The sequence below is a fragment of the Phalacrocorax aristotelis genome, chromosome Z, assembly GCF_949628215.1.
Source record: "Phalacrocorax aristotelis chromosome Z, bGulAri2.1, whole genome shotgun sequence".
Taxonomy (NCBI): Eukaryota; Metazoa; Chordata; class Aves; order Suliformes; family Phalacrocoracidae; genus Phalacrocorax; species Phalacrocorax aristotelis.
The window spans coordinates 45,807,502-45,832,297 of NC_134311.1; the positions used below are offsets into that span (position 1 = coordinate 45,807,502).

The 24,796-nt window shown below is 39.4% G+C and overlaps 1 protein-coding gene across 1 annotated transcript in view; it reads right to left on the reverse strand.

Moving 5' to 3' along the window:
• Positions 1–276: 276 nt before the first annotated feature.
• SH3GL2 (SH3 domain containing GRB2 like 2, endophilin A1) overlaps positions 277–24,796 on the reverse strand; it is a 108,180-nt gene continuing 83,660 nt past the window's right edge. Inside the window, exons 2-9 of the mRNA XM_075078981.1 lie at positions 21,764–21,832; positions 17,877–17,949; positions 12,737–12,880; positions 10,968–11,101; positions 9,504–9,662; positions 7,925–8,028; positions 4,476–4,606; positions 277–1,749 (exon numbers count right to left, since the gene is read on the reverse strand). Coding sequence (XP_074935082.1) covers positions 1,550–1,749; positions 4,476–4,606; positions 7,925–8,028; positions 9,504–9,662; positions 10,968–11,101; positions 12,737–12,880; positions 17,877–17,949; positions 21,764–21,832 — 1,014 coding nt within the window. The 3' untranslated portion in view covers positions 277–1,549. The remainder of the gene's footprint in view (positions 1,750–4,475; positions 4,607–7,924; positions 8,029–9,503; positions 9,663–10,967; positions 11,102–12,736; positions 12,881–17,876; positions 17,950–21,763; positions 21,833–24,796) is intronic.

Consider the following 24,796-nt stretch of genomic DNA (forward strand, 5'->3'; position numbering starts at 1 on the left):
GTCTGTGAACACTAGCATTCTTCAGTGAGAAACAACCCTATCCACAGATTGCATACTGGTTATCATGACATTAATTTAATGTGCTTAGTGTTCAGTTTATCCTGTTTATGTATGTATCCTGTTATGTATGAGTTTTAATTGACTGAAGCAATATGATAATGACAAAAAAAAGTATTTTCACATTTGCAGGAAATGAGGAATATGGTTTTTGAAATAAAATTGTTAGCTGAAGTTAGCACAACATATTTGAAAGCAGCAAAGTAATAATCCACAACATTATTCTAGTTATTATCTCAGCATTTATTTGAAATATCAATACTTTCCATGATATACATTAAGCAGTAGGGAATTGTCTTAATTTCACATCATCCAGTACTGAAGTGGCACATTCGAAGCAGCACATTAAACCTCTGAAACAGTCTGTACAATTTACATAAATAGTACTCTGGATAACTAAACTAACAGAACTTCTGCAACTGTTACCAAAGGAATGTCAAGAAGCTAGGCACAGCACTGTACACACAAAGTGCAGGAAGGAGGAACACAAGAGAACCAACTAAACATATGGAAGATGTTTTTGCATATACAGCCACATGTCTTTAATTGCTCAACACAAAAAGATAACAAGTTTTATTTAGTCCTCATTGAGGGCAGAATATGCACAAATGATGTTCGAAGAACACACGGTAGACAGAAACAAATGAAGTGAGGTTCATGTTTGGTTGGTTATTGTATTCCTCAGTCAAGATACAAAGGGTATCTGGTGCTTAAGCAGCATGATTTTGTGCTAAGACTTGACAAGAAACAGCTAACAAATGCCAGTTTTATTCCCCATCTTGCCCTCTTACTGGCATTTTGGTGAGCATGCTCAAAGTTCCTGAAGGGCAAGTTCAGGTCATTTGTGGTCCAAGGTTTTTACTACAGGAATCCCCATTTTATGGTTTACAGTTTACCTCTGGATGGAAATAGGCCTTTTAACAAGAATTAATAATATAAAAATGAGCAGAGAGCAGCAGGATACACAGTACACTTTCTGAGAAACCAGTCTACACATGCACTGTCTCAGTGAGACCAGCAAGCCAATTTTGTTGGAAGTTAGAATTCTGGTTAGTCAATGTTAGACCTGTGTTAACTCTATCATTAGGAAAAGAAAGATGGAATGGCAAGAACTTTTCCCTCTTTTTATAGAGAACTAAGACTGAAAAATAATACAGTGGTGATAGGTATTATCTTCCCAACACCACCTTCACTTCTTGATAGGTCACTATGAGTTACCTGCTTTGTTTACCATCACCTTCCCAGCGTCATCTCAGTAATTGTTCTGGTTGCCACCAGGCCAGCATGGCCAATAAACTAACCCACACTATGCTAGTTCAGAAGATACCACGCATCACCACCACCCAGTGTGACAACACGTAAACCAAAGATGCTCAATGGGAATTGATGACTCTAACCACTGCAGTTCATACTTGTAAGGTGTAAGAAGCAGCATTTTGAAAGCAGTGGTACTGACACAACTATCCAGGTCAGAGGTGGTGGATCAGCCATTCTAATTGGGTAACGGAACTAGAATATCGACATAATTGATAGGGAAGAAACCTGACTGGCCATGAAGCATCCCCTCATACCAGTTTTCATCAATCTGGTTAGTGAGGGTAATTATATCACCCTCTTTAAATCCCAGCTCTCCTTCATTTTCTGGTTCAAAGTCATACAGAGCTCGGCAGCATGGCTGATCCATGTGAACACCTAAGGAGAAGAAACACAAAGAAACAATGTGCTTAAAAATCTCAACAGTTATGGTATCCTTTTTACCATTGTACCTACTACAGATTTTGCTGTTTCTGGTATCACTCATATGCTGATGACAGTTCTTCAATAACACCTAAATTTGGACAGCTAAACTTCATTAGAAGACAACTATCAGCTTTTTGCAGCCTTCAGTTTTCATATGTGACTGCTAGTAAATGTCTAGGAATCCTAAAAGAACCAAGCTACAGTCAAGCTCACACCTAAAAGCATGGATACAATCAGTTTAGAATCTAATTTTTATCTGTTTACAAAACACAAAAAAAAATGACGCAAAATCCCTAATGTATTTCCAGTTTTACTGGCACAGAGATGCTTTGTCTATTTTTGTCAGGTAAGTAATGTAAAGGGTAACTTAAAACAACAGCAAAGATATAACTGTGTCTTTGTCCTTTATTTGGAAACTTCACTGGTACAGCTATGCTGTAAACCACTGAATATGCTCCTAATCATCTGAATTTTAACATGAGGTTTCCGGAGACCTTTTCTCCCCATTCCCACAAAACACTTGTTGCCGATCCACCAGGACGGATTCAGAACAAGTTTGAAACTGGAAGCTTTCTAATATGCTAGTTCATGATGATCTGACCATAAATCCCCTAGGATGGCTAATAAGTATTATTATACAACATTAGCTAGATTAGATTTTCATATGTTATATGAAATTAATAAATATTCCTCCCATCCCCTGCATTCCCCCCACCCCCAAAATCTCTATAGCTTCAAGCCTACCAAAAGCAAAATCGTTACTGGTCAAAATATTTAGGATTTAGCAGCACTAAATGGTAAGGAACCTTATATCCCTACTTTCCATAGTAAAAGTTCACTCACTTCTAGTGGTCAGAATGAACTGACACATGCCACTCCACCCTAGGGACACTTCTAAGAATACGTATTTCAGCTTTTTCATCTATGCTACCTTCAGTATGAAACAGTTTCAGACTGAAACTTTTTGCATATTCATTTCAACCACTCACTATGGCTAGAAGGCCCATGCTTGAGCTATTTCAGGACAAAAAAGATTCCATTTCTATAGATACCAATACAGCAAGTTTTTCAAATACCAGATTTAATTTATTTAATTCTGTAGTGAAACCTTTAATTTCTTTACATATTGTTTACAGTGTATTTTGCTTTATTTGTCATGAAGACTAGTTTGCTGGAACAGGCTGCCCAGACAGGTGGCAGAGTCTCCATCCCTGGAGGTATTTAAAAGAAGGGTAGATGTGGTGCTTGAGGATATGGTTTAGTGGTGGACTTGGCAGTGATAGGTTAGCAGTTGGACTCGATGATCTTAAGAATCTTTTCCAACCTTAACGATTCTATGATTCTATGATTCTATACTGCTGCTGCCTATATCTGGGAGAACATCAAACGTTCACATCAGGATGTGCTGGTTTTGGCTGAGAAGGGGTTAATTCTCTTCACTGTGGGGGTCGGCTACCTTTCCAGCTTCCTGAGCTCTGCCGTGGGGCGGGGGGGGCTGGGAGGGCCAGGGCCATGGTGGGGGCAGCTGACCCCGACTGGCCAATGGCAGGTTCATTCCATGCCATGTGACACCATGACCAGTATATTGAGGGGGGGCAGTTGCAGCTCGGGAGCAGCGCGGCATTGGGTCAGCGGGCGGTGAGCGGCTGCGGCGTGCAGCTGCGGCATGTGCAGTTTGTTTCAGCGGTTCGTTCCCCCTCTCCCCTCCCTTCCCCCCTCCCCTGGGGCTTTGCGCCTCTCGTTGTTGGCCTTTACATTGCAGTTCTGTTGTTGTTTCTTTTAATTTTAATTACTAAACTGTTCTTATTCCAACCCATGAGCATTACCCTTCTGATTCTCTCCCACATCTACCGGTGGGGGAGTGAGCGAGCAACTGTGTGGGGTTGAGCTGCCAGCTAAACCATGACAAGGATGTGACAGGAAGGAAGGAAATCCTGATTAATGATCTAGTGAAAAAAATCCAGTCTTGCAAGATGCTAGCAATTGTCACTCAGGTAAACAGGAATAACTGAGGTAAAGGTTTGGACAGAGGAAAGCCCTCACCATAACATGGGACAACAGATCATTACTATGACAGACAAATAATAAGGCTTTCTTAGTATGTGCTGACATGAAATAAACACTTCTTTTAATATAGTAATTACGCACAGTCATATAAATGCTTAATCTTGCTTCTGCTGCTCCCAGCTGGACAGAGAAAATAACCCAAATGGCTTTGTTTTTCCTTCTAGTGATTTTCACTTTCAGGCTCTTTGTGTTGTAATACCTGGTTTTAAAAAGCAGGTTAATGTTATACAGGTTTTAGGGTGGGGGCTCAGGGTCCTGCATTTTCATGGAAAACTTCCTGTTGTTCTTTTGGTTTTCTAAATGCCCATTTTGTAAAGACCTATATTTCAAGGTGAATTTAGTATGGCAGCAGCTCTTTGAGCTTGTAAGACTAAGGAAATTTTTGACCCAAAGATACACTTAAAGCAGTGGATGAGCCATCCTTGTCCTCCTGCCTGGGGATGTGAACACTTTACAAAGAAACAAGAGTTCAAACAGCTTTCTCCTATAAAACCTTCATTCTCATTTTCCCTCACTATGGAAAAATTAATATCTAGAAGAAAGCATGGAACTTCTGCATTGTAGCAAAACTTCAGAGTTGGCTTTTATTCTCACATTGCTACTGCCATTACCTGACGGTTTGGGTGTGGTGGCATGGGATATTCCTCCATTATGCTGAGTATTGTCACCAGTTGTGAAATCCAGGCTCATACGGGGTTTGGGCTGGTATTCTCTCCTGGGCTGAGATGATGCCTCTTTTATTCTACCAAAACATGAAGTTAAATGTCAAGAGTTAGTTTTTTGTTAACAGATGAGATACACAAACTTCTTTATTTCCATGGCTGAAGTTTTCATCCACCAATCATCCAAATTAAACAAGTTTTGGCATTTGGAGTAATGTTTTGTTTACAATATTAGTTTAAGTTACTAAGTACTACCGGATATGACTATGCCATGAGATTGTTAATTTTTATTTCCTTCTAGGAACCTAGCATTTTGTCTGACTTCCTTTTGTCTAAAAATAACAAAGAGCTTATAATGGAGAAAAACTTTTAACATGATTAGCAATGCTTACAGGAGGCTGTACAAAGATCTCTGCCCCCATTTTTAGCATGATGTTTGCTTCTATCCCTGGCAAGCCTTAAGTATTTAGTTGGTCAATGACAACTCTTGTCATTTTGTGAGGAGACTGTATGGAATGCACTGACTTCAGTTGCTGACTTAGTTCATTTGTAATTTGGAATACTTGTTTCACAAAGGCACATAGCTCCAGTTTTCCTGACTCTCAAAATAAAAATATTATGCATCGTTCATTTCAACTTACTCTTCTAGTTGAGGAATCTAGAATTTCTAGGAAAGGGTACATTTTCAGATTCCAGGGTAAAATCCAGGGATGGGATGATGACAGAATCAGAGCAGCTTATGCAAAACCACTGCCACATACATTTCTAATACTGTATATGGAAGAATACTTGAGTCAAGACCTCTGTATCTAAAGGACAATTTGGTTTCTCTAACCTTCTTTAGATCTGCCCAGACTTGATGTTGAAGCACATTTTGATTTACCTATTGAAAAGATCTGCATCTAACTTAACCAGTTTTGGTCCTGATAACAAGGGTTTCCTCACCATACAAAGTATTTTCAATATATTTGGTCCCCAGAGACTACTTTTCTTCTTCATAAACAAAAACATAAATATATTAAAAGCATAAATTAATGAAGATGTCAAGATAAACTGAAATACAAAGGCTTTGCTGTGTTTCACTCATTAATAGAAGATACTTTTTCAAAACAGTAAAGTTTTGAAGAAAGAAATAATTAAAGTAGTTCTATTACACTTAATACTTCCACAAAACAAAGACCATTTTTTACAGATTATGAACTGGAAGGCAACAGTTCTAGTCACTTGCTAAAAATTACCCGAAAGCTCAGTATGAGCGATGTTTCTTATGAAAAGAACCATCTCCAAGGAAACCATTCCTGTTTCCCTGTTGCTCTATCACAATACTCTATCTTGAAAACTGCAGCCTCCTTTTGCTTGATGAAAAAGAGAGTTTAAAAGGAAAAGCCTTTGATGACCTTCCAGATTTTATTAATTTTATTGCAAGTCTCCCAATGTTTGCCAAGTTTCTGAAGTCCCAGTTCCTGGAATCATCATATTTTAAGGAAGTTTATGCCTTCCATTAATGTGTGGAAGAAAAATGAAAATTCTTGCACTTGCAGTTCCTGAAGAAAGTTTTGAAGCCTAATCAAAAGGTCCCAGAAAGAATAGTAGACTTGAGTGCATTTTTAAATTTTTCATGAGATTTGCAGTCTAACTCTTTTTTTTTTTTTTAATTCTTTGGGCAATATTTTAAACAGGATGGTCTTAGCAGTTGGAAGAGGTTGCCCTGGCCAAACAGCAGCACAATCAAGTTCCATTCACATCTTTGAAAAAGTATTTAGGAAACAGGCAGTATGTGCTGTAGATATCACTGAGAGTGAACAGTAACAAATTTTCTCAGCTTAAAAGTAAAGCATTATTTATTTTCCGGTCCATATGGTCAAAAAATCAACCCTCAAAACTCAGGGCCATGCATACTTTGCTGCCTGCATATCACCAGCAGGAGAAGTAAAGTAGCTCAAATAGATACAGCTCTACAGCCCTGCTTAATCCCAGGCATGAGCATATCACAGTGCTCTACTTTGTGTCCAGTTGTGGACAAAGGTTGATTTATCCAGCAGACTCTTTACAATTAGGGATGCACAGTAAGTTTATGCAAAAGATTTACTTCAGCTGATCTATAACAGCAGTCTGATGCAAGGTTCTTGAAAAGCCAAAATCACTCAGAGCTGAAACTTGAAGCAAAGATACTGACCATTTAGCAGAATTTTCAAAAGGGCAAAGGGTTATCTGAATTGATACAGGAAGAGAGATCTGTTGCAGAGAAAGGTATATTCACTTTATGGCATAATTTATGGACTACAGAACAACCCACCTGGTCCTGAAGATTAATGCTTCTGTAAAATAAGTGAATTGCAGTATTCACTTGGAACTGCTGAAAATCATTCTGTTAGCTGTATAGACAGTACTGCAAACTGTATCCAGAAACAGCCTGCTGGACAGCCTACCTACCAAAACAAGTGCTGCTCCTGATCGCAAAGAAATTTTAACACTTAGAACTGGATGAGGCTTACAGACTGTGTGCTCTGAGAAAACACTGACAGACCCAATAGTACCAGAAACTAGATCTATACTAATGACATCAGAAAACAGGAGAGAATCATGCACAGTTACAAAGCTACCTTCACACAGTATGTGAACATCATCTGCTCCTGGGAATTACATGCAACTTTTAGGAAGAGTCTTCCAGAACCACATGGACTAAATAAATCTTTCATGTATGTTGTCTCCTTGAAGAAGGGCGTGTGTGTATGAAGGTGATAAACTTCACAAACACTATTTTCCTCATTTTAACGGGGTACAATCTGTTTTGTGTTGATAGAAACAAAAACTCTAAAAGTTCTAAAATTCTACTAAGAAGATATTGTATCCATTCTGAGATAGCATTCACAGTTACAGAAAAAGGGATAGAAGAGGAAACTCAGTTAAGATCAAGTTTGACCTGATAATAAAGCTGGAAAAAAGGAGTATTTAATAAGGTGGCAAATGATGGGGATCTAACTACCTGGCTCAGGAAGATCTTCAGGTAGATGGGAATGTAACAAGATATTCTTTTTCAATAGCAATCATTAACGTCTTCTCTCAGAAAGACTACTTGGTGAATACATGCAGAAACGGTAAGAAATCCAAAGTTTTATGTCCCACTGATTTCCAATATTTATAAACATTTGCTTTCAGTTAAATCACATTTAACAGCTTTACTGAGATGAGATGATTTCCTGAACACAGTCCTCATTCAGTCATACACAGAAATATATGTACTTCCAAAACATATAAACCTCAGCTTGCAACTGTCTAATGAAATGTTCCTTGTTTTCATACAAAGTTGCAAAAGATAACAGTGTTGCATTCTACTCATAGGTTTTCTGACTCTGTAAACCAAAAAACTAATTCAACAACTTGCAAAATTGCATTACCTATCTTCCAGCTTAGAAGTAACTCGCTGTAGAATCTGTGTGGCTTGCTTGTGGTACTCCAGCTGGGCTTGTACAAGAGCAGAAAGCTGGCTCACTTGTTCAATCTGAGGATTGACATTAGAACATCAGATCTTAGGTGAGTACTAACAGCTCAGCAACAGCAAGTAAAGACCACTGTCACACTGACGCTGCAAAGGCAGTTTTACTTCTCCCTCTAAAAATTTCATTAATCTTTGTAGTTCATAAATATTTACATATCAGTCTTTACTCATTACCACGTCTGGTTATGACCTGATGTGGAATGGTATGTCAACTCTTTTCTGCTGATCATCTCCTTGGTTGATTTGCATGAACAGCAGCCTACAGACATACGTCTTTCAGCAAACACTGTGAAAGTAAAAATGAGACTGTAATGAGAGCATAATACAACTTCTCCCTCCCTGCCTTTGAGGGGCAGAAAACCATAGGGACTATGGCTGTGCTTCTGTTGTATTCTGTCCTGTGAAGCAGACCCAAACAGGAAGGTACTATGTACTTTTCGATGCAGAATATTTGTAGTGAAGGCAGATAGCATTCTAATTCATGAGAGAAAAAACATACAAAACTCTTGTGTGGGCAATGCAATTGCTAGCAGTTTCCATAATACACAATCCCACAGTGGTGTAATGCAGGCCAGCACCATCTGACCACATGGGGTTGGGTGTTACTACAAGGGTTAAAACTACAAAGTTCCTATACTTCTTTTATTTCAGCACAGCTATATTTAATTTCTAACATGTAAATATTTTCAGGTTTGTTTTCACTCCTCTACAGCAATCTGGTAACAAAGAATTAAATTAGGTATGTATTTAAACTTTATATCAATCCAATCATTTACTTCAACAGAAATATTTAAACTGAATTTCCTTTGACCATATATTCTGTAAGACAGATTTCACTGAAATGTTATTTTCCTCCAAAAGAGATAAATTTTTCTTGTTTTTTACAGTTTCAATATTAATTTTAAATAGAAGATTTAAAAACCCTAATAGATGCTCAATCCTAACCAGCAAAAAAATATGCTGCAAAGTCAGATTTGAGCAGTCACATTAACTTGTCTGATTATAGCAGAGACCTTGGAGTTGTGAGTTCATCATCTCTGATCTTTACCAATCCTGCCAGCAGCCCACACACTTGAGCAAAAGCCTTGGCTCAAACCCTAAAACCACAGCTAAGTGAAAGTCATGACTTACATTTACATAATTCTAGGAGGGAAGATATTTTGGTTTTGTAAGTAACACTATGCAGTTAGGAAGCACAACGATACTACATAAGATTTATATTCTTTAGCTCAGTTACCTATAAAATACCTATAAAATTAGTCCTACATGTGCATGCTGGACATTTTTATAGCTTCTGAGCCTCTGACTGAGTCCACCAAGAAGGCTAGTGCTTCCCAACTGTACAGTGACAGGAATCTATGGCGTCGTGGATTTAAGAAGGCTTTCAAGACTTAGATTGCTTTAGACTGCCTTCAGTGCTGAACTACTATCTTCCTTTTTTTAAGATTCAGCTTAAAGTTTAACAAGGAATATCTCACATCCATCTCCAGGAGGTTGAACATGCTTGACTCAGCAATTTCTTTCGATTCATCAAATTTCTCCAGAGCTTGGCGAAGTTCTTCATCAGGGAGCTTGCCCTGCCTTTTCTTTTTGTAATCAAAATCCAGGCGTCGACCCTCCATTTTCTTTAGGTGATGCTAAAAACCAAAAATGCAAATGCAAGCACTGAGTAAAGGATATTCCCCAACTCTCCTTATACTGCACTGTAATCAGGTAGTCCATGTACACTTGTAAGCATGTGCTGTTTGCTGTATATCAACACTTCCCCGGAGGGGAGAAATACAGAACAATGAAGTAGGTGGGTTTACCTATCATTTAAGAACCCATAGTGTGCTGTTCTCTAAATGACAGACCTTCAACATTAAAAAAAGCCCACATAGAATGGATAACTGCAATTGCCGCCTCTATAAAAGATACCTAAGTTTCTAGCTTTTTAACTCTGATGCAGAATTACCTGAACACTATGGTTTAAGAGACAACTCTATTAAAAGCACAAGTTAGTACATTTTTGCCTGTGTAACAGTTCTCATAAACAAAGCAGCACAGAAAATATTTTTATCATTTCCATCAGACCACCAAAGGATCTTGATGTTATCTTTTACAAAAAGATTTTCTAGTTCATTAACTGACATAACATTCATGTCAATCTGTTCAGCAGCTGCCACATTAAGCTGGCCAAAAGTTAATGCTACCAGCATAAGCATGAATACTTTAGGTGTTTACTTTCCCTCAGAAAAATCAATTTGTCGTCTATTATGGCATTTATAACTTTTTCAACTTTGTAAATTATATCAAAATACCTAAGACATCTTTCATCCACATATATTTAATAATATAAAAGCTTACTGAGCTCAGAACAACAGTTACTTCTACAGATAAGAATTAGCTGAATTGGGAGGTACTTTTACTTCCACAATCATAAATTAGGTTGTGTCCGCAAAAGTATGTTTGCAAACAGATTCTTCTCTGTAAATGCTGGCTAGTTCTTGGGATTACCAATTACATAATTCATGCAAGAAAACAGTGTTTGTGTTCAAAATTCTTGGAAAGGTTTCAAACAGTCTTCATACAGACAAGAGTAGTGCCAGTCTAGAGGAAATTATTGAAATGCCCCCACATGCCATACACTACAAGACTGAATCTAAACATGTGTTCATCTATTTAGTGAAATTAGCTTTCAAATGGTAGGAGTACCGTGTTCATGCCTGCATAAGCTTGACGATGCTACTGCCAAAAAAAAAGATAATAATTTTGATACTTCCCTTTCTAAACCATCAACAAGACAGACAGAACTGAAAATCAAAACTCAAGCCAAAAGGGACTAAAACCAGATCATATGCAGCTCTGAAAGCCCATTTTAAACTACACAACTAACATAAACTTTGGACATATACACAATCGGCACAACTAGCATTATTAAAATACCACATCAAGGGCAATACCTGTATTTCTCTCAGATCTTTGTCATGAAGATTCTGAAGTGGGTCAATGAAGTTTTGTTTAACTTCCATGTCTAAAGAGTCCTTGACCTCAGAAAGCTCCTTCATAGCTTCTCCCACATCTGCAAGTGCTGGTCCTGAAAGAAAAGATGTCCAGTTTATCTCAGAATAACTTAGTTCCAAATCACTGTAGAGTGAAACTGAGTCATGGAATTTTCAATTAACATTTCATTTTAAGTCTCAATTTTAGGAAAGAGGCAGAGTATGACTCACTATGTGAAAGGACAACATGGATTTTACACTTCTGCAGCCCCCAGAGTTTTTGTCTTGTAACACAGCTGAACTTGAGAATCCATGCTGTGTCAAGACAGCCTCCTCCACACACATTTTCTGATTAAACTATTGACTTCATACACCTACTCAGGTTCATAAACTTCAATAAGAATTAGCTACTTTCTGAGATTTTCTCCAAGATTAACTTGAGGACCAGAAAATTTACCACTCTGGTTCTGCATAAAAACAAAAGCAAGCCACTCAAAAATACCGTCCTGGTTTGAGGTGTAGGTTGGTGGAAAAAAAATCCTCTTTCAAAGAACACAAAGGGTCTGAAAACCTAGAGATGTGAGAAATCAGAAGGAGCTTTGTCTCCCAAGCAGGGGAGGCCAGCAATGCACTGCAAAACTAGAGAGCCTGCCAGACCCAGATGAAGAGTGACAAACAGCCATAATAGCTGCTATTAGTTGAGAATTTGAAAATAATTGCCATATCTATTCTACTGTGTGCTACTGCAATCATCAGGGAATATACAGCAATTTGCACAAACTAAATTCTATTAGTTCTTCATTTTCCCTTTAAAACTGTGTTCGAAATTTAGCAAATGAGAGGCAACCAATTAAAGAAACAATCCAGTAGTCTTTAGCACAAATAAACCTACACCTGCCAAGCTAGCCAGTAAATTATATAAAACAAACAAGAAATTACCCTTTTCAATTGCAGATGTCTTTATGCCAGGAACAACATTTTATGAAGATTCAAATAGGATTTCACAGACAATTTTCACAGTCCTATTGGAGGGTCCTGTGTTTTGCCATATGAAAATGGCCACAGAGAAGCCCACACAAATAGAACAGAAAGACAAATGATCCTGTCGTGAATGTCATATCTTTTAGTTACACCTCTACTGCTGAAGAACACAATGTTTTGTCTTTGTTTAACATTTCTAACTCAGGCAGCTGTAAACTCATTTGGGGCTTGGAGGGAAGAGCAGTTGACGGATAAGACAGGAGTATTCACTAGTGCCTTAAAATGTGGAATTCGGTCAGAAAAAAAAGGTGAAAGTCTCTTAAAAATCTGTAAGCCTTTATTCCTTGCCTGTTATGAAGACAATATCATTTATTGTACATATTCTGAGGAAAAAAGGGTGTTATTTCACACATGCATAGACGATAACATGATCTCTGACATGTACATCTTCAAGCCTAACACATCCCCAGTAACATAATCTATGACAGACAGCCTAAAGCCTATATGGATATAGGTCCAAATGGAAACAATTTTACTTTCATCCACAAGAAAAAATTCTTTAGTCCAAATCCACAAAAGATACTCAACAGGCCTAGACTGAACTTAATGAAGTTTTATGAAGCAGAACTCTGATGCTTCTTGCAGAAGTTCTTCCTTTATAAGAGCGCAACACTTTAATAATGAAAGTTATACTAAATCTTACCACCATTTTTACTGCATTATAACAGAAAGGGAAGTAATCAATTTACCAAAGTTGCATTCTTCTCCAAGTTCTCGGCCAAATTTCAGCATCGCATCTGCCAGCAAGGCTTCAGCCTGAGGGTAACCTGGTCCCTTTTCCTGGCCTCGAATTTTTGACATAGTGTTGATCATGCTGAGTTTAGCTCTGGAAGCTGAAGCAGGCAAGTGACAGAGGTTACGAACATGTAATAGTTGATTATATAGACAGGAATGCACTCTTTAAATTTATCTGAGCTAACTACAATGTATTTGATGGACATTATCTAAGTTTAGGTCTAAGCTCCGGTTTTCATCAATTATTTTTAGAGCAAAGGAATGAAATGTTGCTGGTCATTGACTTTTTTCTTCTGCTGGTAGTCAAGAGAGGAGGCTCTGTCCTGAACTTTAAGTCAAAGCTTCCCTTGAAATAACATGGACAAAAGACAGCCCAGGGACAATCCCAAGATAGCATGTTTGACATGTGTTACAACACAGGTAGAAAAATCTTCAAGCTAACCCCAAATTCTTAATCTTAAAATCCTTAGGTACCAGAGGGATCACAGACTGAGCCAGCCTTCCTCTCAAAGAAAAGTCCAGACTAGGTACACTCAAGATTAAACTGTGGTGTCCCACATTTTTTAAATGTTTGAAAGTTTTTCTCTTGTAGAATATGGAATAAAAACCCATGTCCCCAAACATGATGTCCAACAACCTTTGAAACACTTTTTGCTTTTTATGGGGCTTTGGCAAAACCCCTACTTCAATACGGTTTTCAACCATAGTTTAGCTTGTATTTTATTTTAGATACACAACTGCAGATCAGAAGAAAGCACACAATTACTGTAATTGATGAAAACAAAGACAGACAACGTAAAAGAACTAATTTGTTTGATGATGTGCTTTGGTGAATTTTTGCAACAACAGAATGTGAATGGCCTGCAGAGAGTGAATTAATTAATGGCACTTGACTTCAAATTTGCCAGCTAAATCCTGTCGCCAACAAACTGATTCAGTGGGTGTTTCTATCTACATTATTGTGCATACCACAGGAGGGCAGCTATGAATGCTTTGCCTTCCTCCTTGCAAAGGCTTGACTTTTTCAGTTGCTCTTATGAGTTAGTATTTCTGTGTACAAAATATTAGTAGCTCACACTATTGTGTGCTGAATTCATTGCTCAAAACTCAACCTTGCACACATTTCTGCAACAAAACAAAACATTTGCAAACTGGAGTCAAGAAGTGTTTTGCTCTTAATTTATTGTTGAAAGTGCATATCAAGAGATGGTTCTTGCTGCTGAATATGTTTCACTTTGTGGCATACTAATGTATGCACAGACACAGAAACAGACACAGGAAAATTCAGGCAAGTGTCATAGTACTTACTTTGCTTGAGAAGAAGCTATGAAAGGACAACAAATTTTTAACATATAGTAATTATGATTTTGTAAGCTTTCTCACTATCCTTGAGTGCCACCAGATCTGAATTTCAGCATCTGAATTTCCTGATGCCTTCTGTTTCTGCTCACTACGAAACAACAGTCAGCAGACTGGCTGACTCTTCAGTATAAGAAACTGCATTTTAATGAAATGTCTGGCCCTTAAAAATGGCCTCAAAATGATGGTGGCAATGGCAAAATACAGAAGCACAAAAGAAACTAAGGCACAAACAAAATCAGTCAGGGGAATGGAGGCAGCAAGTTGAATTAAAACAGGAACAAATGAGAGTATTTTCAGAAATAAAAGAAAAATATAAGAAGGGAATATAACAAAATGAAGCGGCTATATTCTGGACAGGCAGGTAGGAGATAAAAGCAAAAGGTACAGGAAAAAATGAAATAGATGAAAGAACAATAAGGGAAAGGCAAGAAATAAATCATACAGAGAAGAAAGGTAAGCATGAATCCTAGAATCCTTTATCCCATTTAGTAGGAAATCTTAGAATACATTCACCAGTGGTCCGATTCCACTTCTTTTAAGGTTGATTCCAGTAACTTCCATGGGAGCAGAGGTAGGTTTGTGGTCAGCCAATCTCAAAAACCCACCCTGAGCCCTTTCATAACTATTGCTTTACTGTGCTAGTGCCACATGCTTTTTTCTCTAAGCCATGTTTCAACCTGAGTGAGGTCAGGCAGAGATGTACAAAACACCACATGAATGCTTGATTCTTTTCCCACTTGCACCCCCTCTCCTTTACACTGACTTTCTTGGTGTCACTAATGATTCACCTTAATATTAAGTGTTAACACAGCCATGGCAAATCATAATAATACTGCCAAAGGAGTTCAAAAGAAACTTCAGCAGTGGGGGCAATTGTTCATTCTCTGTATTTTCAATCTTGTTCATCCTGCACCTCTTTTTCTTGAAATTATGGTCATGTACATCTGCATGAAAAGTCTTTGAGCATTCATCAAGTTCAATTTTAGTTATTTTCAGCTATTCTTCAGATTTTTTCATAACTGGGAAGTCTACAAAGCTATCATTTTCATTTGCACTAACCTCAGCCCAACATCTCTTTTAATAAATTCACCTTTGTCTTTAATATCCTTTCTCCTTCCCTTCCATTCCCTCCCCTCCCAGTCAGCATTTTTGGTGCCCCAGGTAAATAGTAATTTAGTTGTAGGGAGAATTTTAAAGAGGAAATTTTATATTTTATTGAAAAAAGAAGTAATTTTCCATCCAATTCTTCTCACTATAGGAAGCCTTTTCCAATTGCCATAAAACAATCTAAGATCAGGTGGAAGCTGAAAAGAGTCAGTCCTCCTTTCCTCTCACTCCATCTGCTATGGTTGCCCAGCTATGGAATGAACAAAATAATCTTGTTTGCTATGCAAGAAAGTACATCTTTCTCCTGCCTATTACAATTTTAATTTCCTGATCCTACTCACACATGCCATAAGTAGATGAAGGGACGTGCAGCTGGTGCATGGGAACTGCTCTTTCCTGCAGCACTGCAAGCTTACATCAGCCTGAACCGCCTGAAATCACACCCCTAGCTACTTCCAGAAATTTTGCTCTCTGCCATTGCTGTGAGCCTTTTCCATGACTCGCAGCAATCATAATCCCTCAAATGTGTCAGGAAGGCAGCCAGAGAAGCAGTAAACTACCAAAGCTTATTACTCAGTCTATACAATGTTGCACAACAACAGCTTGACAGCAGTTAACAATTTTATCACTAGCCCCATGTTTGTCAATCCTATTGCTTTTCCTGCAGAGTGCTTGCTCATGATGAGCAATGAAGTTGTGGACTCAAGTCATAAACAGTATTTCATCTGTTGACAAAGAAACTGTTCTAGTCATCATTATTTTCTCTCTATGAGTTCTTGAACTTGTAAATATTATTCCTCCTTTTTTCAATCTACTGGCAGCATCATCAAATTATCTGTGTGCAGTTTTGGGCCCCTCACTACAAGAAGGACATCGGGGTGCTGGAGCGTGTCCAGAGAAGGGCAACAAAGTTGGTGAAGGGTCTAGAGAACAAGTCTTATGAGGAGCGGCTGAAGGAATTGGGGTTGTTATGTCTGGAGGAGGCTGACGGGAGACCTTATTGCTCTCTAAAACTACCTGAAAGGAGGTTGTAGCGAGGTGGGGGTCGGTCTCTTCTCCCTAGTAACAAGTGGTAGAACGAGAGGAAATGGCCTCAAGCTGTGCCAGGGGAAGTTTACGTTGGATATTAGGAAAAACTTCTTCACCAAAAGGGTTGTCAGGCATTGGAACAGGCTGCCCAGACAGGTGGTGGAGTCTCCATCCCTGGAGGTATTTAAAAGAAGGGTAGATGTGGTGCTTGAGGATATGGTTTAGTGGTGGACTTGGCAGTGATAGGTTAGCAGTTGGACTCGATGATCTTAAGAGTCTTTTCCAACCTTAATGATTCTATGAGTCTTTCCTCTGTGGTCTGACAAAAATACCACCAACTAAGCTATACCAGCAATGGTCTTTCATCCCAGCAGACTGGAGTTAAAATATTTCCCACTGGTTCAAATTTGTTTCCAGCTATTAGGAAGCAAATTCCTTACAGTGGGTGAGTGAATGTGGTCTGTACTTCCATGAAACTCTAAGATACTTACGGGAGGTAGAGGGCCTCCTTTTACCTTTATTCTAATTTTGCACGAGCATAACTCTGTTGAACCCATGAGTGAAGCTGGCATTGATTTATGCTAGTATTAAAACTCTTACGTTCCTAGATCAGTATGGAAATCTTCAAGTTCTTCAACTGAATGGTTTACTTGATTGTAACAGCTCCAGATCTTGCCCCTTGTGAGGATTCTTTGGCAAGAAAGGAGCATGCAGGTCTCCATCAGCACAATCACAAAACCTCTCTTTCATCTCCCCATAGAAACAAATAATTTATTCCTATTTTGAAGGTTCAATTTAGTCACCTCTGATTACGTCCATTCATCTGCCCTTCCTCCAGTTTGGCATCAACAGCCCTTTTGCACCATCCCTTTTGTAGTAACTCTAATGAGTGAAAGGTGTTGTTACATCTCTTCCTGTGCCCTGGAGGAGGCTGCTTCAGAACTTTGCCTTTCTTCCCATGGTCTGCAAGGACTGCCTGGTCCTTTTCCCTTACAGAGGGTGAATGACTGGGACATTTCTTAGAATGACATCTCTTAGAAGAAAGAGATGTCTCATGCAGACACCCTCATTGTGCCTGATCCTGATCCCCACCTGTAGCCTGACTGCCTCGCCTCAGCCCATCCCATCCATACCCATGGAGGTGCTGATGCCCAGGGCTGCTGCTGATCCAGTGCCCCTTGGCCACCCTGCTCCTGGCTGGAGCAGTGGAATAGGCCCCGGCTGCCACAGCCTGCCCTGCCGCCCCTGGGGAGTCCACAGCCATCTCCAGCTCCCAGGGAGCCCCCCATGCTCACAGTGCTGACATTCAGGTGTCTGCAAGTAAATACACCTGTTTTCTAGGCATTTGCTGTGCCCTTATCTAAAGCAAGAACACACAAAAGGAAAACAAGCCTCCCAACAGCAGGCTCCATTCCCCCTGACAGCCTAACACAGAACCCTGTACTCAGCTCTTTTACTTCACCATAACTTAACCAATTTTTGTGTTAATCTTAACTGCACCAGTGAGGATGAGATCTGTCAAACTATATATTGGTGAGAAAGAGTATTTTCAAAACGTGCTACTACAACTACTGCAAGACTGTGAAATTACATTACCTGGATTGGGCTGAAGATACTCTATTGTCTTTGCCATTATTTCCATAACTGCCCTGCTGGTAACATCCACTTTCTAAAGGACAAAGAGTTAAACAAAAAGAAACATCAAAAAAAGATGTTAGAAAAAAGGCAGATGTATTTCCCTTTTCTTTTTGTTCTTATAAATTCTTTTATCTCTTCTTATAATTTTATTTTTGTGTCCCTGAGAACAGCCCTGGTACCAGTATGGTGATAATACCTGGAAAACTGGTCACAGCATGAGTCCACCACCGATTCTCAAGTGAGGCCATTAGTCCAGAGTACCTCAGTTTGTTAGGAATTTGATACAACTCATTGTACCATGCTGATACTTCACATCACCCTGGGAAGTGTCCACAATAGGGAAAACTTTTTCATAGAATGGTCACTGAAACCTGTTTGAAGAATTAGCCATCTTTGATGCCCGAATAACCGGCAAAATGAGGGGAAAGCAGATGTTAATCAAAACCAACTACCAATGATAAAATGGGCTGTCTACCTCTTTCAGAGTGAGGTCTGTTAAAATTGGGGTAACGAAGACTAGGTATTACTCAGTTTACAATTTCAAGAAACCTATCAGCATGGACACACCGACCATTTATTTTCCCTGGCCGACTCAGTGAAGAATTCTTTTATATTTAGGAATTTAAAATACTTAGAACTGAACAGCATTACTTTCTTCTACTGTAACACAAATTCTTGCTTTCTTACGAAGTACTCCACAACAGCTTCCTAAGCGGCATATAGCAAAGTACACAACTACTCTCCCTTTCAGAATCACATCTCAAAGGAAAAAATGCTGCTTTGGCAGATTTGGGAATCCCCATAACCTATCCTGTACTCTGCATTTATGAAGATACATTGCATTTCTCTGCAGGGTAGCCTGTGTCCCACAGAGTGAACCCCTTTACCATAATGGCAAGTTTCTGTTTTAGAAAAGAACACCTGAAATAGCTTGGTTGCAGCACGCTGTGACTAACCTCTTTCCTGTTTCCTGTTGCCACTGCCATCTGCCAGGTCTTGCTCTACGCTTTACACAAACAAGGAGAAGAGGTCTGACAGCCCTGGTGAGTAAGTAACTGAACTGCCTGGTAGGAAGCCCAGAGACGGCTAGAAGGCCACAAAGGAGAGTGAGTGCTAGGGAAGAGAAGGCCGGGATAGGCAGAAGGAGCATGTCCCTGCCCGCAGAAAAACTGGCAAGGGACATGGGGCCAGGCAGGAAGTGTGGAAGCGTGGAGGCAACCAATGAGTGTACTCCATTCTCTTATCAACTCTCAGTGCTCTTATCTCCTGGGTTGCCAACCCTCCTGGCTGCTGCAATGTCCTATTTTCCACTCTAAACCTTGCATCAGTTTTCTGACTCTTGGTTAACATCTTCCAGTTTTGATGGCAGTGCCTATGCTTGTGGTACATTGAAAGGGAAGGTGGGCAGAAGGGGACAAACCAACTCTGCAGTACTTCACTGTAAGAAGTACAAAGGATACGTCCTTCTCCTTTATTTTCCATCCAAGGTTTTTTTCCCCATCTCACTATACAAATGGACATATAAATAGCTTCTATTTCTCTTGAACAGAGTTATATATCAGATATGTACCCTACAAATCACCTAGCAGTAGCTTGTGTTACAGGATTTGATAGTACCTTTCAAAGTCAAAACCAGGAAAAAACCTGTCCCTACTGACCCTTCCAACTGAAATATTATCACCACACACAGAGCTATGGCTTTTTTGTTCCCCATTCATAGAAACATTCAGTGTTTCTGCCAACCTCACCAAGCAGTCTGCTGGGGCATTTGCCCCATCTACCCAAGGCACTTTGCCAGTGGAGGTTGCCTAACAGGATCTCTGGATCCATGAATGAATATTCCAGTGCACTGTCAACCCCTTTAGCAGACAGTTCTTGCTCCTCTTGACTGATGCTCAAGCAGCTGAGAATTACAGGCACCCTTTGCCACTGAAATGACCATCTTGTAGATGGACTTTCTCAGCTGTAGTATCTCACTCAGTGATTGTCTTGGCTGCAGTGATCACAATATTGTGGAGTTTGGAATCGTGCTGAGCATACTGAAGGTTAGTACTAAGGCAAAGGTTTTCGATTTTAGAAGAGCAAACTTCAGCTCACTCAGAGTGCAGTTGGGAGGGATTCCATGCCAAGCCTCCATGGATGATAAAGGAGAAAGTGAATGCTGGGAGTTTTTCAAGACCACTCTCCTGGAAGCACAAAATTAGTTCATCCCCTTTAAAGGTAAGGGAATTAGGTGGAGCAAGATCCCCCGCTTAGCTTAACTACGAGCTTCTGAGTCTGCTCAAAACCAAGAGAGAAGCATACCAGAGACAGAAAAGCAGACAAACACCCATTGAGAACCACAAGGGTATTGCTGGGGTACAAGGAGGTGCAGTTAGAAACAAAAGCTCAGCTCGAATTGAAATTGGCCAGAGATGTTGAAAACTACAAGAACTTGTTCTTCAGGTATATAAACAACAAGCAGATACAGAAGTAAAATATTCCCACAGCCTAGAGAAGCTGATGCATTATAGTCTAGACAAGTGGTCTGTGTGGTGGGTAGGGAACTGGCTGACAGGCCCTACCTAGAGGGTGGTGGTAAATAGCTCCTTTTCAAACTGGCAGCCTCTCACAAGTGGAGTCCCCCAGGGACCTATGTGGGGCCCAACACTGTTCAATGTCTTCATAAGTGATCTGGATGATGGGATCAAGCGTACCCTGAAGAATTTTGTCAATGATACCAAACTGAGCAGGGAAGCAGACACTTTGGGAGAACCACCCTGCAGGAAGACCTGGATAGGCTGGAAGAGTGGGCTAACGAGAATGTTATAAAGTTCAACAAGGACAAGTGTGAGGTCATGCACCTGGGAAAACATAATCCAGGAGTGCAGCACAGGCTGGGATCTAACTAGCTGGGGAGCAGCTCTGTGGACAACAAGCTCAATATGAGTGAACAATGTGCTGCTACTACTGCAGCAAAGAAAGCCAACAGGATGCTGGGTTGCATCAACAAGAGCATCACCAGCAGAGATAAAGTCATTATCCCACTCTACACAGTGTTTACCAGGCCACACCTGCAATACTGTGATCAGTTTTGGTGCCCACTATGCAAAAAAGATGGGGACAGGCTGGAGAGGGTCCAGAGAAGGGCTGCAAAGGTGATCAAAGGACTAGGAAGCCTGCCGTATGAGGAAAGGCTAAGAGAAGTGGGTTTGCTCAGCCTTGAGAAAAGAAGGTTTAGGAGAAACTTCACAACCACGTTCCAGTACGTAAAGGGTGGTTACAAAGAAGATGGAAACTCCCTTTTTGTAAGGGGTCACAAGGAAAAGACAAGGGGTAATGGCTACCAGTTAATCCTGGGGCAATTCTAATTGGACACATGAGGAAAATTTTTAACAGTGAGAACAATCAGCCACTGGAATAATCCTCCCAGAGAAGTGGTGGATTCTCCAACACTGGATAATTAAGATTTGGCTGGATAGGGTGCTGGCCTATCTCCTCTAGACAATGCTTTTACCAAGAAAGGTTGGACCAGATGATCCTTGAGGCCCCTTCCAACCTGGTGTCCTATGACTTTGTGATTCCCTTCAGAGATCCTCTACAATGGTTTTACTGAAACTAATTTGTAGCTGACATCAGCCTCAGTTTCTGAATGAAATATTGGCATTATAAAAAGTGCCATATATTACGTATGCATTGCTTAGAAAACAAAAAGAAATAAGAAATTGAAAGCTCAGTCCTGCTGAATAAAAGTTAAGTCTTTCAAAATTATTTGAGTGATTCAGGGACAAAAGCTTTGAAATGCCTTCCATAGAAAGGAAAAGTGCATAGTAATAATGAACATAGGCATCTGTATTTAGACTTACCCTTTCCATTTCTTTGAAGTCATCATCTAGCTTGGTTCCTTCTGCACCTCCTACTTTTTCACTCACTTTCTGCAGTTAAAAAAAACAACAAACAGATTCAGCAATAACTGAAAAACATAGCCACCTTGTTTTCCAGGGGAAATGTTTTTTTCTCTGTTAGTTGGTACAACATTCAGACATACTGTTCTTTCCAAAACACTTATTTCAAACACACTTTAACTTAAGTTAAACAATCAGAAAACAATATGTTACTGCTTAAGTCTCAGAGATCCAATCTTCTGCTGGTGTCAGAAGTACATACATCATGTCTTTGCAAGATGACACCTCTATTTCTGTTGAATGAATGTCTCTATCTTGGAACTTATCAAGCAATTAATCAACAAAAACAGATCTGTATTCAGTAGACAGAAATATTTATAGTTGTGTGTGCTGAATGAAAAAGGAGGTCACTTGATAGAATGAAGTGGGGAAGGAACCAGAGCACTAAGAAGTTTCTTATCAGAGCTGAAAAATGGCCCAACCTGCTTTGTCCAATGTGTATCAGTGCAAACCAAGGGTAATAACCTTGCCTAAGCACAGAGCAAGAAGAAGCCCCCAAGGCCTGACTCTAGCCTCTCAGAAGGCAACAAGGCATCCATGCCTGAGAACTCCCAGAAAAATACCGATTCAAGCCACAAACAGAACTTCACCATTAAAAATCAAGTTTATAAATAAAAGTAATGTATAGTTACAAAACCCCCTACAGATCCATTAGAAAGGACAAAAGGGAGCTTTGGTGTCATGCCTTTAGCAAATACCTTTTTTTTTAGAAAATACTCGGTTTGAAAACTAATTGGAAGATGATTTTGTGCTACCGTTTTATTTCCCAGATTCAGTGGAACACATTGAACTGCGTTTGTCTTTAATGCCAGTAAAAGTGACAGTAACAGATTTGAACAGTAACTACTATGCAGCACCATTCAAAATGGATTTTAGAAATCACATTGTCAGTCACAAAGTGTTTTAGTGGTCTAATTCCACAACTAAGTCAGGAGTATATGATCCAGTGGATGTACTAATCTCTCACTGGGTTGGTATTTGTCATAAGAACTTCACCAGACATATGACTTTCTGTTTTCTACTAATTTCACCATTTAATTTATGAACTTTCCTAGGTGCCTCTGAATCATCTTTGGACTGTTAGTATCATGTTAGTTATGATCAGTTAGATTGAATCATCTTTAGACTAAGTGTAACTACTGATTTCAGTGAAGAGATTCCTGCAATAAACAAGGAGAGACAAAAGAAAAATTGCACTTTTTTTTCCTCTTGGTTTTGACCACTGTGTTAACTCTTCTATAGCTTTCTTCTAGTATAAAGAGGAAGAAGACTCACAACCATGTACCTGCCATTAAGAAAATCCAGACATTTGACTTATTTCAGATTCACTCCAGTTCACTCCAACAAAGCTGCAAGCACAGCATGACCAAGTACTTACTGATGGAGGCTATAATTATCTGTGCAATAGGAAATGGCTATAAGTTCTGTTTGTTTTCTGTCAGCTCCTTGCAAGTTAGTACCCAAAATGGTGCATTAATGAGGCTTCTATACTATGAAACATCCTGAAGAAACAAAGAACTTTACTTATTCCTTCTTTCCTATACAGAAGAGGTGTGCAAATCTGTGCAGACACTCTCTTGTCATTAATCCGAATGCAGATGAGTTTGGGTGGTCTGTATTACTGAATTTGTGCCTTACAGAGATTAGTGAAGTACCACAAAAAAATAATAGATTTCAAACTTGGTGCTGTAAGGAACAATTCTGCAATGGACAAGGGATAGATTCAATGTCCTAAAAGGTGCTATTCATTTGCAGTTTCTGTGAAAAACAGTAGAAAAGGAAGCATAAAACACCAGAAGCTTTCTCCACCAATCCACAAATGAATCTTCTGCAAATGGAACTCCTACTACAGATTATACGGCTTTCTACCACAAAGATTTCAGGTCCCTGAAAACAACAGTATGCAAAATGCTAGCACTTGAATAGTCAAAACAGATTTTGAATAACTGAAGTTCAACTCTAAGGATACAAAGTACCCGAAGGTAATTAACATTCCAGCCCTTTTTAGCTTTACTTTTCATATCTTTGAGATATTTTCATACTTGATGAGGATTTGCAAAAACATGGCTGATAATCCTCACAGATGCTCTTAGAGATCCCATCTCACTTGTACAAGCCATAGCAATTGCTTCTGCCTGTCATATTCACCATTAGTCCTACTGAAGAATATGACACTCTTAATAGTGCAGCTCTGTAGTCTGCTAAGTCAAAAAGACAGGTCATCCCTCTCTTCTAAACATGCTTTCTATTTTTGGTCACTTTGTCAATATTAGCATCACAATCACCATCATGAGTCACTCATTTAAGGTGAGTAACAAAACTATGTACCAAGTAAAAAATGTATTTGTAAAGCTCTGGGTCAAGTACTGTTACAGACAACAGAGACGAGTCAAAGGAGAGAGATGAATTGTGTCTCCTGCCCTTCTGCAGCTGGGTGACTCTTCTTTCAGGATAGTTATATCATAGGCCCTCAAGGAATTACCTTCACCTCCATTATCCAGACAAAAATGTGGTTTGGAAAAGCACTGAGAGACCACGTGAAAAGAGCACCTGAACCAAAATCCCACTTGAAAATTTAAATACTGTTTTTTTTCTTTAAGACCACAGCCACTCAGCAGTCATAGATGAGAACTCAAATTAAGGATTCAAATTTAAGAAAAAGAAAATTAAAAAATTAAACCCTCAAAAGCCCTTGCCCCTTAGAGCAGAAGGGGGAATTCTACTCAGAAGAGGATATTAAGCCTGCCTTGCAAGGCTATAATCTAAAGTGGTCGGGTGGGAGCAGTGGTCCTGAGAAAGGCAGACTAAGCATTTGCAAAAGAGCCGATATCTATGTCATCACTGTATTGACTACATGTAGAGAGATTCTTCAGTCTGTTTATTTCCATCCTCCAAATCAACTGTTAAAGCATTTCATTAGGGGTCCTGCTCCAC